Genomic DNA, 15,656 nt, shown 5'->3' with positions numbered 1-15,656 from the left:
CTATAGGGAATAATAAGAGTTCCCAGCAGACATTTCCCTCCCCCCGCTTTCTGACGACCCTGAACCGGGGGATCCCCTGCCCCCACCTGGGGATTGGCAACCCAATTCTGGGGGTACAATCTGGGTTCTGGACTTAAAGCACACTCACTTGTGTACCAGATGGTGGGCTTGTATACATAAAGATAAGAATTCAATACATTTAAATTTAACAAAAATGTATATATATTTATATAGCTTCAAAGTCAGATATGGAAAATAAGTTTATGGCACTTACAGTAACAGAGATACTGAGGGCAAATAACGGGAGAGTTTGGGCCATCAAACCCTGCTAGGATTTTAAGACACATTTCACTGACCACTCTTAGAAATAAGATAAAATAGGTTCAGGTTCCACAAGAATCAAATGAAAGTACAGAGAACATAGATTTAGTTCATAGTTTCCTTCCTCATCAGATAAATTTGTGTATAAAATAAGTTTTTGGTTTTCTTTCAGAATCATTATTTGGCATATTAAAAGAAAGGGGAGGAAAGAAGGAATCTGAGTAGTAAGGTTAGTTTTAAAAGCATTTAATGACATAGCATATATTTAACAGATAGGATAAAAGTCTAAAGGTACAGTTCCATACAACCGAAAGCCAGTTCCAGTACTATCCTGACTACAGGCCCAGTCACTGAAAATTCATTCCTATTAAATGTAAATTTTGTTTTTTGATTGTGCAGTAAGATGAAAATTGTTCATTACAATAGTTACAGTGACAGAGAAATGCACACTATGTATCAAAGGGCAAATGTAATGTAGCAAAATTATAACACAGTGTAGCAGCAGACAAGCAAGTAACCATTGGAGTAACATTACTTTTTTCCAGTAAATGCTTCAGTTCCACTTTTACACTTAATCAATGATTTTAAAGGGTTTTTTTTATTATACATCTAGTCTTATTATACTTTTTTACTAGAATTATCTGAAACATACAATATAATGTATTTCAGCAAAAAAGAGAGAGAAAGAGAGAGCAAGAGAGAGCTGAAATTACAGATTATTTAAAACCGTTATCAGTATGCTAAATCCTTCGTTGTCCATACCAACATTCTTAACTGTCATTGCCAGATGCAGGAAAAAAGCGTCACGATCGTGTTAATAATAAACAGATGCCTGGATACAAATGATTTTGGTCTGCAAGTTAATGCTGGGCTGCACTCAATTACGGCAAAAGAGAATACGCTACCCATTTCATTAAAGGTTAGATTTGCAATGGGGAGAATCAACTCGTCAAGACTCAGTGCAACCATTTTAGATGGAAGTGAAAAAAAAGTGTACATTTGTCTCCGATGGGAGTGTTAACTTTGTAAGCACCGCTGCCTTGCATATCAATGACATTAAGGTATGGGGGGGGGGGGAAGGGAGGGGGTCGTTTTTTCAAGACAGCCTCACAAAATTGAGGAACAGTTTAAATAGTAAGATCTAATCTACATTAACTTCATTTTTTAAAAAAAGAGAGAAAAGAAAAAGAAAACTGGTTCTCTCATACACAGAAGCTGCCCAATGCACCTCAGACATTTGTAACTTTAGAATCTTTTTTGTGTATTTTTAAAATGCTCTATAAATAAAAAAAAAATTAAATCACATTGAGGAACATTAGGCACGGACAGTAATGTATTGGTTCTGAGCTTGCATGCTGGAATTCCACTGGAACGGTCGGAGAAGTGCAGTGTGTAGGATTAAGTGGGAGTTCACTTCTTTTTCCCAAATAGGCTGAATCGCTTCTCTTTGTCTTTCTCTTTGTCTTTCTCCCGCTTGCCGGGACTGGATTCGCTGGTTATTGTAACGCTGGCTGGCAGGGTCTGGGCACGGCTCGTAGCTGGGGTGCTCTGTGTGCTTGCAGACACATCGATTTTGTCTGAAGAGATTGCAGAAGTGATGGCCTGGATCCACGTGTTCATATCCTCCTGCAAGAAGCATTAATGTTACTATACATACACACAGAACACTCTAGGGCTCTGACAGCTTCCCTGTAGTTTTTTTTTTAAGTAACGTTTTATGTGGATTTTTTTAGATTGAAAATTTATAGAAAAGAGGTCATGAGCTGAAGGAAGCAAAAATGGCAAGTTCATTTAAAACGGTGGGGAGGGCAGGGTATAAATCGAATTAAACATAAACATTAAAACCAGGGTGCTTGGAGTCTGCAAGCTGAAATAATATTGCAGCTTGAGACCTGGTGAAAGGATCTTTTTTTTCCCCTCACTAGGCTCTTGAGCTTCTGAAAGGGAGAACATGAGGAACAGCTTCAATATATAGACAGAGAAGGGTCATAGACATGCCTAGGATCTTTATTTCATTCATTTACACCCCATCTTTCTCCGTAATGGGTACCCAAAGTGGCTTTCATTGTTGTGCTCTTCTCCATTTTATTATCACCACAACCTTGTGAGGTAGGTTAGGCTGAGAGTATGTGACTAGCCAGAAGTCACCCAGCTAGTTGTGATGGTAGAGTGGGGATTCAAAATCTGGTTGTCCATATTGTGGTCTGACACTCTAGCCTCTATATCACACTGGTTCCTTAAGTCCTGAACAGCCTGCAAACTCATGTTAAAATGGTATCAGAATGTGATGATGTTGACTGGAGTTGGAAGGGAAAGTGGCACTTCCCACTTCCTTAAGCCTAGCCAGAAGTATGTAGCACATGGGATAAGATAAGCCAACAGTCTTCCTGGTTCCTGCCCCCTGTGTGGTGATGTCATAATGGATATGCTGTGACTGAAGCCTTTTGCTTAACAGAAAGTAACGTGTTCCTTAATATAGAATACAGAGAATTCCACAGCAACAATGGGACACTAGTAGCACTGACGCTATTTAAAACAACAACCACAGATCAAGAGGCAGAAACTTACATCATCTTTGGCCTGGAAGAGGTACTCATTGCCATCAGTTAGCCTGTAATTTAGAACAAGAAGTTCACAGCAGATTAAAACACAGCTGATCCTAACATTCCAGCAGGCACAATAGTGATTACAATCTTTGGTCTTGTGTCAGTAATGCTAGTCAAAACTCAGTGTTTGTGTAAGTACCACCTATACCACCCCATTCCTGATTTCAGAGACATCGCGTACATGTTGACTGTCATTCCAATAGTGCAAACATATCCTAATTTGAGGTCTGGGCTAGCCAACTCTCCTGCCACAGCATTAGGGAGAGGAATGATTGAACACAGCCTTGGGATTCTATGGCAAAGACAGATGTCCCAGGGATGCAGTTATGTATTTATTTAGGATATTTTTACACTGCTGCTTTGGTGCCTTGCTGGGAGAAGACTTATTGCATCCTTCTTATGCTGCAATCTGAAATCTGAAGAAAGCTCTGCAAGTCATTTCCACTATAACATTATTGATTGGGGAGGGTGCTCCCATGCACATTTATTCCTAAGAAAACTACAGCCTGCAGAACTACTCTTTATTATCAGCACACCTACAAAGTCCTGCCAGTCATTTATGCATAGACATCACTTTTAGTATGTCACATTCTGCATCAGCACAGAAAAAACCAGAATGCAATACTGAGCACAGAATTCAACTTTCTGAGTTTCTCTGCTTTAATTTTAATTGTAGGGGACCCAGCAGTACAGGGGGAGAGGGTTTAACATTTCACCAGTATGTCTCTCCCCACCCTCCCCCAGTTCTACCCTAAGATAGTATATTCCCAGCTAGAGGGTAGGGAATGAGTTTACAACAATGGCTTGGGGGGAAAGGGGCTGAGCCCCTCCTCTTATAATCCTTCAATGACTATTTACCTTTATGTAAACGGAGGGATCTCCTCTCATTATCTCCCTCCCCTCAAAATGCTGGTTCACAATCTGTGACAGATATATCTGGTTCCTCCACTACAAATATCTGAGATTATTTTTTCTCCCTCTGAGTCATCTGGATGTGGGAAGGCTGCACACTTTTTCAGTGCAAGGCCACATTTTACTGCTATTAATAATGCATAGAGATAATAAAAATAATACAATAATGTGGAAAATCACCAGTGAATCACACTGCTCGAGGATCTGGCTTCACAGAGGGATACACAGATTTCTCCAAAGCATTAATTTTCTCCTATCAGTGGGATGGGCTCTCTCAGTCTCTGTACTATTTTAAGAAGACAAATAATCCCTCAGTTGTTTTCTCTGTGTCCAATAAGCAACTTAGATAAGAGTTACTTTGCATTGTCCATTTACAGCTAATGCAATGCTGAACCACTTTCCCCAAGGTTACTGCAGGAGGACTCATTTTTAACCTTTGAAAAACTTCTTACAGACCTTTGAAAAATGATCTGATTGCATTGCCACTTGAAGATAAAGGGGCAGGGAGGTAGAATGGAAACTGACTGAACAGTTGAATGAACATAATGAATGCCTAGGCAAAAAGGGAATGTTGGAGGTGTCTTATCACTCTAAGACCAACTTCAATGGCCAAGTGTGACAAATGGTCATCTAAGAGCCTCAGCCAATCACTTTCAAATGGAGGATGGTGAGTTGAAATGTTAAAAGGGGTGGAGTTTGGCAGTTTAACTGCTGGTCAACTGACAGAGTTGAGTGTTGTTGAATTTTGGTGGGAGAAAGGCTGAGAAGTCTGCTGGCTAGGCAGGAATTTGTTTTGGGAATTTAGAAATTTTGAAAACTGGTAGGTTTGGGGTGCTATTCTTTAAAAATAAAAAATTAGAATGTTTTCTGTTCCATGTTATGTCTGAATCAGTCAAACATGAAAGGTGCTTTGTAACTTTACACTTTCTCAGGCCCCAGCTCTCCAGTAAGTCTGTTATTGTAATACTGAGAGGACTGAAGAGAAACAACAACCAAACCACACATACCACTGAAATAACCTATTTCTTTTGTTTTAGTCAAGTGTACTGCGTGATTCTTTCAAGGATACAATGAACAGGTGAACACTTATTCAAGTGAATGCTGGGTGGCACCTTGAGTCCAGACTACCCAGTCCCCAAAGCCTCAATTATAATTTTTAAAAATAAAATTATAAAAAAGAGGAAAACAGGTTTGTAGGGTATGAACTTTAAGTCCCTAGTTTCTAGGTCTTGAGAAGGTGTGTCTTACATCAAGCACTTATCAGAAAAGTAGCAAAATGTGGTCAATCAGACAAGGTAGTGGTTTTTGCAAACTTGGGGTACTCCCTGGGTATGGCCATTCATTCCTATGTTTGTTTATTTAAAAACAAATACTTCCACTTTCCAATGAAGGCTGAGCATGATATAGGACAGTGGTGGGGAACCTCTGTCCCGAGGGTCGTATACGGCCCTCGAGGTCACTTGGTGTGGCCCTCGGGGATTGCTGGGCTGAACCGAGCCATGTGGCAGCCTCCCTGGGGCCTGACTGGCCAGCGAGGATCGTGGGGCCCAGCCGCACTGTGCAGCAGCCCCCCAGGGTCAGGCAGGGATCACAGGGCCCAGATGTACTGTGAGGCAGCCTCCCTGGGGCCTGGCTGGCCAGCCAGAATTGCTGCAGGGCCTGGAAAAGTTACTGTTGCAGTTCAGTTTGCACTTGATTATCCCAGATGGTGTGGGCTAATATGCTAATATTATGGGATGTGGTCTAATATGTTACTGAGTCCCTTCTGGGCTTTTTCTACAAAAAAGCCCTGGACTTAGGCATTTGCCTAGGGTGGCGGGCCATGTGTCTGTGTGCCAGATTAGGCTCTCCCCACATGACTTCAAATAAAAGAAACAATTCTTTTTGCATGAATTTTGCTGGCCTGAATCATTCTCCCTCAGTGGAGCACTGTTTTTTAAGTTGATAATTTTTTATGTCCCGCAAATGATGTTATAAATTCCATATGGCCCTTGGCAGAAAAAAGGTTCCCCATCCCTGATCTAGGATGTATGGAATGTTGCCAGCAGTTGAGGATCAGTTAAAAGAAAAATAAAAGAAAACAGAGAAGGATGGGAAAATTGGCCTGTTCAATCCCCTATGAACATATATGAGAGGTTTGGGTTGGAGGAAACATCTCAGTGATTGATCCCCTTATGATTCCTTAGTGTCCTGAACTTGTGATGTTATAACACTTATTGGGAAGACTTATTGCATTCTCCAAAAAGCCAAGGGAATAACAAATCACAGGAGAGTTACTGCTAGCTGCAATTGGAAATAATGAGGCTCAACACTGTCCTCTGCACTCACAACTGTTCCATCATAGAAGCACTGGGCTTTCTTGGAAGATAAAACTGATGTGGACAAGGTTGAAAAGCAGTGATATGGGGAGGGGAATCAGTACCATCTCTATCAGGAAAGGAGGCCATTTCCACACAAGCTGCCTCCCTCTCCCGCAAGATATACCAAGAACTTACTTTAGCTTGAACACATGCTTTTTCTTCTTGTATTCAACCGCAATTTCACAGATGGCTTCTTTCAGACTCACAGGAATTTCACTGTGGTAGGGGATGCCTGAGGAAGCAGCTTTTGCATCTTTGTAAAAGCCCATCTCTTGGTTGTTAATTACGCAGTACACATTATGCCAGGATCTTTGAGACAAGGAAAATAACAGAATGGGAGTAAGATCAGTCATAAGTAAGTTAAATGACATCTCAGCTTTTGTTACAGCTTTTGTTTTGTTAAACAAGCAAATAAAGACAGCTGGCTGGGAGAAAATAAACTGCTTATATTTAAGAAGTGTGGATTCCACATCTGCCCAGAGAAGCTCTATTATTATAACAACAACAATAATCGATATGTCTAATTTTCAACATGGCAAAACTCTGTGGACATGCAGAGACTGAAGTCATTAACAGACAAGTCAGATCTTTCTACAAACCTGAAAAATGTTTCCAGATTTCCAGAAAAATCAGAAATATTAACAAAGTATATATACTGGAGGGTTAGCCTCCCCAATAATAGAAGCAGCTCCTATAGATTTAAGAAATTAATACCATTGCTAGGAAATCACACGTTTGTTGGCCTTCAAGCTTCTGTCAGTAAAAGATGGGGGAGGGGAACAGGGCCTTTTCTAAGACTGTTTTGGCCTTTGAGGGAGGACTCAACAGGGCCAGGCCCACCAGCAACCACCAGGTGATTTGCTACCATGAGACTTGCATGACTCACTGCTTGCTGCTGTTCAACAGCTGCCACCCGGCTGCTTGCTGCTGTTCAACAGCTGCCACCCTACTAAAGTCAATGTGGTGTAGTGGTTAGATTTTGAGACTAGGATCTGGGAAACCTGGTTTTGAATCACCACTCTACTGGGGAAGTTCACTGGGTGACCCTAAGCAATTCTACATTTTCAGCCTAACTTACCTCACAGGATTGTTGTGAGGATAAAATGGAGGACAGGAGTATGATTTGAGCTGCCTTGGGTTCTCATTGTGAAGAAAAGTGGGATATAAAATAAATAATAAATATAGCTGAATATGAGGGGCAGATAAAAGGTAGATTGGTTGGTAGGTGGGAAGCAGCGGAGAGAGAGATGGTATGAGTATTGGCAAAAGGAAAGAAAGAGAAAATAGTGTGGAGAAGGAAATACCTGAGAAAAATAAAGTTCCCTCAGCAAGTTCTTACAAACTCGCCTTGGCCTAGAGCAGAGGCCAGGCAGAGGCTGCCAGGGGGAGGGATGGAGGAAAAGCTGAAGGCAGGGGGTTGTGATAAAGGAAGACTTGCTGGATGACGAGAAAGAGTGAAGGAGGCATGCAAAGGGGAAAGGCTATGGGGACTTTCAGGGAAGGGAAAGAAGAGATAGTGGGAGAAGGTGAAAGGAGATGCCCTCTACACATCCCTGCAGGTAGTAGTGGTAAGAACATAAGAGAAGCCATGTTGGATCAGGCCAATGGCCCATCCAGTCCAACACTGTGTCACACAGTGGCCAAAAAAATTATATATATTATACACACACACACATATATATAAACACACTGTGGCTAATAGCCACTGATGGACCTCTGCTCCATATTTTTATCTAACCCCCTCTTGAAGCTGGCTATGTTTGTAGCCGCCACCACCTCCTGTGGCAGTGAATTCCACATGTTAATCACCTTTTGGGTGAAGAAGTACTTCCTTTTATCTGTTTTAACCTGACTGCTCAGCAATTTCATCGAATGCCCACGAGTTCTTGTATTGTGAGAAAGGGAGAAAAGTACTTCTTTCTCTACCTTCTCCATCCCATGCATTCTCTTGCAAACCTCTATCATGTCACCCCACAGTCGACGTTTCTCCAAGCTAAAGAGTCCCAAGCATTTTCACCTTTCTTCATAGGGAAAGTGCTCCAAGCCTTTAATCATTCTAGTTGCCCTTTTCTGGACTTTTTCCAATGCTAAAATATCCTTTTTGAGCTGCGGTGACCAGAATTGAACACAGTATTCCAAATGAGACCGCACCATCGATTTATACAGGGGCATTATGATACTGGCTGATTTGTTTTCAATTCCCTTCCTAATAATTCCCAGCATGGCGTTGGCCTTTTTTATTGCAATCGCACACTGTCTTGACATTTTCAGTGAGTTATCTACCATGACCCCAAGATCTCTCTCTTGGTCAGTCTTTGCCAGTTCACACCCCATCAACTTGTATTTGTAGCTGGGATTCTTGGCCCCAATGTGCATTACTTTGCACTTGGCCACATTAAACCTCATCTGCCACATTGACGCCCACTCACCCAGCCTCAACAGATCCCTTTGCAGTGCCTCACAATAGTCTCTGGTTCTCACCACCCTGAACAATTTAGTGTCATCTGCAAACCTGGCCGCTTCACTGCTCATTCCCAACTCCAAATCATTTATGAACAAGTTAAAGAGCATGGGACCCAGTACTGAGCCCTGTGGCACCCCACCGCTTACCGTCCTCCACTGCGAAGACTGCCCATTTATATTCACTCTCTGCTTACTATTAATTAGCCAGTTTTTGATCCACAAGAGGACCTGTCCTTTTACTCCACGACTCTTGAGCTTTCTAAGGAGCTTTTGATGAGGAACTTTATCAAAAGCTTTCTGGAAGTCAAGGTAAACAACATCTATTGGGTCTCCTTTATCCACATGTTTGTTCACCCTCTCAAAGAAATGTAACAGGTTAGTGAGGCAAGATCTTCCCTTACAGAACCCATTCTCAGTCTTCCTCAATAACCCGTGTTCATCAATGTGCCTACTCATTCTGTCCTTGATAATGGTTTCTACCAACTTTCCTGGTATTGAAGTCAGACTGACTGGCCTGTAATTTCCCAGATCTCCTCTGGAACCCTTTTTAATAATAATAATAAAGTTTTATTTATATCCCGCCCTCCCCTCCGAGGCAGGCTCAGAGCGACTCACAGGACATGGCGCATACCATGATTACAATAAATGATTACAATGATTAAAGACAGGGGTGACATTTGCTACCTTCCAGTCCTCAGGAACGGAGGCAGATATCAATGAAAGATTACATATTTTTGTCAGAAGATCCACAAGTTCAACTTTGAGTTCTTTCAGAACTCTTGGATGTATGCCATCCGGACCTGGTGACTTATTAGTTTTTAATTCATCTATCAGTTGTACGACCTTCTTTCTTGTCACCTCAAACTGACTCAGGTCTTTCAACACCCCTTCCAAAATTAGTGGTTCTGAACCGGGCAAACACTTCTTGTCTTCCGCAGTGAAGATGGAGGCAAAAAATGCATTCAGCTTCTCAGCCATTTCCTTATCCTCTTTTAGTAATCCTTTGACCCCTTGGTCATTCAAGGGCCCCACTGCCTCCCTGGCTGGTTTCCTGCATCTAATATATTTGAAGAAATTTTTATTGTTGGTCTTTATGTTTTTTGCAATATGCTCCTCATAGTCCCTTTTTGTCTGCCTGATCACAGTCTTGCATAACGTTATGGTCACTGCTACCAAGCAGTGCGATCACTTTTACATCTCTCACCAAGTCTTGGGGATTACTTAGGACCAAATCCAGGATCGCCCCACCCCTGGTAGGTTCAGAGACCATCTGCTCCATAGCACAGTCATTCAGAGCATCAAGAAACTCAATCTCTTTCTCTCGAACAGAACACATATTGACCCAATCAATCTGCGGGTAGTTAAAATCACCTATTACGACACAGTTTTTACATTTAGCCACTATCTTTAATCCTTCCATCATATTATAATCGTCCTCTATCTTTTGATTTGGTGGGCGATAACAAACTCCCATAGATAAATTTCCTTTTGGGCCCTCTATTTCAACCCAAAGCATTTCTAGAAGGGAATCTAATTCTCTGACCTCAGTCTTACTGGACCGTATACACTCTCTGACATACAGAGCCACCCCACCTCTAACCCTTCCCTGCCTATCCTTCCGATATAACTTATATCCAGGAATCACCGTGTCCCACTGATTCTCCTCATTCCACCAAGTTTCTGAGATTCCCACAATGTCTATGTTTTCTCCCAACACTAAACATTCCACCTCATCAATTTTACTTCGAACACTTCTAGCATTTGCATACAAACATCTATAATTTCCCAGGCAAGTTAGGCCTGCAACCTTCCTCTTGCCGCCTTGAGACTTTGGCAGACAGTCCATACAGTTTGTCACCATCTCAGTGGACAACTCTGATCCACTACCCGGTAGAAAAGTAACATCTTTGAGATGAGTCCTCCTGAACCAGAGACATTTCATCTCCTGTCGGCTTTCCCCCAAGATTTAGTTTAAAAACTGCTCTGCCACCTTTTTGATTTTAAGCGCCAGCAGCCTGGTTCCATCTGGGGACAAGTGGAGCCGGTCTCTTTTGTACAGCTCCTGCTTGTTCCAGAAAGCATCCCAGTGCATAACAAAGTTAAACCCTTCCTCCCTACACCATCGTCTCATTCACACATTGAGACTTCTAATTTGTGCCTGTCTCCTCTGCTCTGCACGTGGAACAGGTAGCACTTCTGAGAAGGCTACCTTGGAGGTCCTGGCCTTAAGTCTCCCACCTATCAACCTAAATTTTTCCTCCAGGACCTCACGACTGCATTTCCCCACTTTAAGAACATAAGAACATAAGAGAAGCCATGTTAGATCAGGCCAATGGCCCATCCAGTCCAACTGTCATGCCTGCCCCTGACCCAGCCCCTGCTAGCTCAGAGCAGGCGCCTTTAACAGCCCTGGACGTAAGTCCCGAAGAAGCAAGCCGGCAGCAGGAGCCACCTGGAACTGATCAGGCCACGCCGGGCCCCAGCTCATCCCCTCCGGAATCACCACCACCTGTTAGCCGGCTCCGTGAAAGGAGACGACAGGAGATACGAAGCAGAAGAAGTGAGGCACGCATGCGGGGGAGAAGAGATCTAAGCCCGGCATACTAATGAGTTAACAAGCCAGCACAGTATATCTGTAATCTTGGCCCTAGGGCAAACTGTGCTGGCAACAAACGATCCTACTGGGACGTGACCACGCTCTGCACCCTCTTGCTTGCTGAGAGAACCTGTGTACTCCTGACCCGGCTTGAACCTTGGACTTGGAACTCTGGACTCTGACTCTGCTTTGTGGACTAGGCTTAGGTATTTTGACTGTATTCGGCTTTGCTTTCTCTGGCTTCCGACCCTCTGCATTCCTGTGACTACGCTCTCTGTTTCATCCTTCGGCCGGACTGATTTATGGTGTTGACTAATTGGACTGTTTACGATACCCCCCTGCGCTACTCCTCAGCCGGCTGCAAGAGTTCTGGCCAGCTGCCGGGACGTTGGCAGCCGTCGTTCCTTATCTGAGACTCGAGCCATGACACCAACACTCTGTGTCACACAGTGGCAAAAAATTTACACACACACACACACACACACACTGTGGCTAATAGCCACTGATGGACCTGTGCTCCATATTTTTATCTAAACCCCTCTTGAAGGTGGCTATGCTTTTGGCCGCCACCACCTCCTGTGGCAGTGAATTCCACATGATAATCACCCTTTGGGTGAAGAAGTACTTCCTTTTATCCGTTTTAACCTGTCTGCTCAGCAATTTCATCGAATGCCCACGAGTTCTTGTATTGTGAGAAAGGGAGAAAAGTACTTCTTTCTCTACTTTCTCCATCCCATGCATTATCTTGTAAACCTCTATCATGTCACCCCTGCACCACGACCACTGGCTCCTCCCCAGCACTGTCTATCTGGAGGAAGTTGACAGGATTCTTGTGTCTGCTTGCCCTACAACTTGTAATCTGGACCCCTGCCCCTTATTATTGCTTGCCAGAGGGAGCTTAGATATCCTGTATTGAAAAAACCAACGTTAGATCCGGCCGAATTGACACACTATCGGCCGGTCTCGAATTTACCCTTTTTGGGTAAACTCACTGAGAGGGCAGTGGCGTTGCAGTTGCAGAGTTTTCTGGAGGATGCTTCCATCCTCAACCCCCATCAGTCCGGCTTTCGTCCGGGTCACGGGATGGAGACAGTGCTGGTCGCTCTGATGGATGATCTCCAGTGGCATCTGGATCGAGGCGGCTCGGTGGTGCTGGTGTTGTTAGACCTATCGGCAGCGTTCGATACGGTTGACCACCAGCTACTGACTTGCCGTCTTGCCGACGCGGAGATTCAGGGGTTGGCCCTACAATGGCTCTCCTTGTTCCTTGATGGTCTAATGTTGTTCAACATCTACATGCGCCCCCTTGCCCAGATTGCCCGGAGGTATGGGCTGGGTTGCCACCAGTACGCTGATGACACCCAGCTCTATCTACTCATGGACGGACAGCCTGAATGTGTCCCAGAAAACCTGGACCGGGCATTACAAGCCGTGGCTAGATGGCTCAGGCTGAGTAGGTTGAAACTAAATCCAGCGAAGACAGAGGTCCTTTGCTTGGGTCGCCGTTGTCTGGGAGGGGAAATTCCCCTTCCAGCTCTTGATGGTGTGCCACTGATGGTGGCGCACAGGGTCAAGAGCTTGGGGGTACTACTTGAGCCTTAACTATGGAGGCCCAGGTAGCAGCCACTGCCAAGTCCGCATTTTTTCATCTTAGGCGGGCGAGGAAGTTGGCTCCCTTCCTGGAGCAGGACGATCTGGCTACAGTGATCCATGCAACAGTCACCTCAAGGTTGGATTACTGCAATGCCCTCCACATGAGCATTGTGTGCCCCTGTGGCGAACCCAGAAGTTGCAGCTAGTGCAGAACGCCGCTGCTCAGCTGTTATTAGGGCTCCCTAGATGGGAGCACATTCAGCCGGGCCTCCGGAGACTGCACTGGCTGCCAATAATATACCGAGTCCGGTACAAGGTGCTGGTTATTACCTTTAAAGCCCTATATGGCCTAGGAGCTGCCTACCTTAGGGACCGTCTCTTCCCATATGTCCCCCAAAGAGTACTGCGATCTGGCTCTCGAAATCTTCTTGTAATCCCCGGGCCAAGGGAGGCCCGGTTGAAGTCAACCAGGAACAGGGCCTTCTCAATTACAGCCCCTTGCTGGTGGAACCAGTTACCGGAAGAGGTCAGGGCCCTGCGGAATATTGGACAGTTCCACAGGGCCTGTAAGACAGTCCTCTTCCAGTTGGCTTATAACTGACCGGCACCGAAATACTGAAGGAAGTTTATAGATCGCAAACTAATATAGACTGATGTATCGATATTAATGTTTTAACTATGTAATTATTATTGTATTTTAATCACCATACGGTCAGTACACGGTTTTGCCACCCAGCTGTCTACTTGCCTAAGGATTGAGTCACCAACTACCAAGACCCCCTCCCCTCTCTGCCCAGGGATGGTTCCTTGGCGCGAAAGGATTCCCGCTCACCAACTGAAGAAGAGGTCCCTTCTGAGGGCGCATTCCTGTTATCCTCAGGACGGTGCCCTGTTCCCTCTCGACCCTCATGCTCCCTGGCAGCAACGGGGCTGCCACGTTCAGAGCGGGGCTCATCTAATACGTCCCCGAGAGTCTTCTCCAAGTGCCTAACTGACTGTCTCTGCTTCTCCAGGTCAGTCACCTTGGCTTCAAGGGTACGAACTCGTTCCCTGAGGACCAGGAGCTCCGTGCATCGAGCACACACCCAAGACTTCTGTCCTGTGGGCAGATAGTCATACATGTGACACTCAGTGCAAAACACTGGAAAGACCCCACCCCCCTGCTGGCATTCTACCTTCATGATAGCTTTAAAAAAAAATGCAGTCCCCTTTAAATCCTGTTTGTAATAGTGATGGTAATAGTGGTGGTAGTAGTAGAGTACTGATATGGAGCCAAAGAGTAGAAATTACTAATGTTGTCATATAAGTCCATGAGTAACAGCATTCTTTGGAAGTGAAACTTTCATGTGCCTGGAGTCTCAAACTATTTGCCTTGGAGGTATAGTTTATTTGTGGTAAATTGAATTTCTATGCTACCTTTATAAGGATATATAAGGATATATAAGATGTCTACCATAAACATAAGCAAATGCAAATGCAGTTGAAACAACTGGTTCAGTTAAAATACCTTTAAAGTGACAAGATTTGGCTCGAGGTGGGGGAAACAGCCTAAACTATTAAAAGAGAACACATAATAATATATATCCAGAACAACTGCCAGTGTGTTATGTAGAATAGGGGTGTGCAATTTTTTTTACCAGTATTTTTCAGTTTAGGCCTATTGGACCCCCCAAAAATTGGGATTCCCCAAAAAATCACTGATTCAAATACTGGCATGGTATTTGGATTTGGAAATCCCAAAATCATTTGGGTCCAACAGATCTGAACCAAAATATAGCAGGCCTGATCCTAGGGCTGTCTTGGCATCTCCTGCAGCCCAGTTTAAGCCAAGCTGCAGGAGAAGGCAGCACAGAACTGCACTGGAGGGGAACAATGGGCTCCCTGTAGGCACAGCTGATCCGGCTGGGCTGCCTCTCCTGCCCCCTGATTTAAACTGGAAGGCAGCACAGAGCTGTGCCTGCAAGGAGTGATCAGCTCCCCATGGGCACAGCTGATCTCAGTTGGGCTGCCCTCTCCTGTAGGAGAAGGTAGCATAGAGGGAGCTCTCAACTCAGTTGATCTTGAGTTGGCTTTTCTTGCAGCCTGGTTTAAACTGAGCTGCAAGAGAAGCCAGCCACAGCCTAGGCAGCAGGGAGCTCTCAACTCCCCACCACTCCAGCTGATCCTTGGGTTGACCTCTACAGTCCCTTTAAAGTTTAAAGGGTTAATGTAAGCCTGCTTGACAAACAGCTGAGAATTTGGCGCAATGTGCTCCCACCTCTCTCCTGTTTTCAGATCTACCCCAAATATATCCTGTATTTTCTCAGGATTCCTCCCCCTAGTTCTCTTGGGGAAAAAATGGATAAGTTTGGGAAGCCCAAATATACCTGAAAAATACCTATAAACCTATTTGTTTTCAGCCCAGGTGATCTGAATGTACATCCCTAATGCAAAACACAAATGTCTCTATCAGCCTCATGAATACAGAAAGTGGCTGTTTAATGAGCCTTCTTAGACTAGGAATTTCACAGTGAAGAGGCTGCTGATGAAAATCCTCTGCTTCTTGTACGCGTTCTGCAAACCCTATTGTTATGAAATATTTGAAGATGGGCCTCATCTCACGACCTAATTGTTCATATGATAAGTACCTGATGCATGGCTCTATGCTGTCTCAAGGGCTGATGCAAGCCATCTCTGTTGACAAAGGTCATCCCCCCTGATGCCACTGACTGAACCCTATGCAGACAGGCAGTGGCCCCTCCTGCTTGAGATCCTTCTACCTGAAGATATCTCAGACTGAACTTTGGATCTTGTGAAGGCAAAGCA

The 15,656-nt window shown here is 44.3% G+C and overlaps 1 protein-coding gene across 3 annotated transcripts in view; it reads right to left on the bottom strand.

The window, feature by feature from the left end:
- Positions 1-551: 551 nt before the first annotated feature.
- SPTBN1 (spectrin beta, non-erythrocytic 1) overlaps positions 552-15,656 on the bottom strand; it is a 205,343-nt gene continuing 190,238 nt past the window's right edge. For all 3 annotated transcript variants that reach the window (XM_060249162.1, XM_060249177.1, XM_060249170.1), the window contains 3 exons: positions 6,335-6,508; positions 2,890-2,932; positions 552-1,947 (listed from right to left, as the gene is read on the bottom strand). In XM_060249162.1, coding sequence (XP_060105145.1) covers positions 1,732-1,947; positions 2,890-2,932; positions 6,335-6,508 — 433 coding nt within the window. In that variant the 3' untranslated portion in view covers positions 552-1,731. The remainder of the gene's footprint in view (positions 1,948-2,889; positions 2,933-6,334; positions 6,509-15,656) is intronic.

The sequence above is a fragment of the Heteronotia binoei genome, chromosome 1 (genome assembly GCF_032191835.1).
Source record: "Heteronotia binoei isolate CCM8104 ecotype False Entrance Well chromosome 1, APGP_CSIRO_Hbin_v1, whole genome shotgun sequence".
Lineage (NCBI taxonomy): Eukaryota > Metazoa > Chordata > Lepidosauria > Squamata > Gekkonidae > Heteronotia > Heteronotia binoei.
This window is presented reverse-complemented; position numbering and strand designations above follow the sequence as displayed.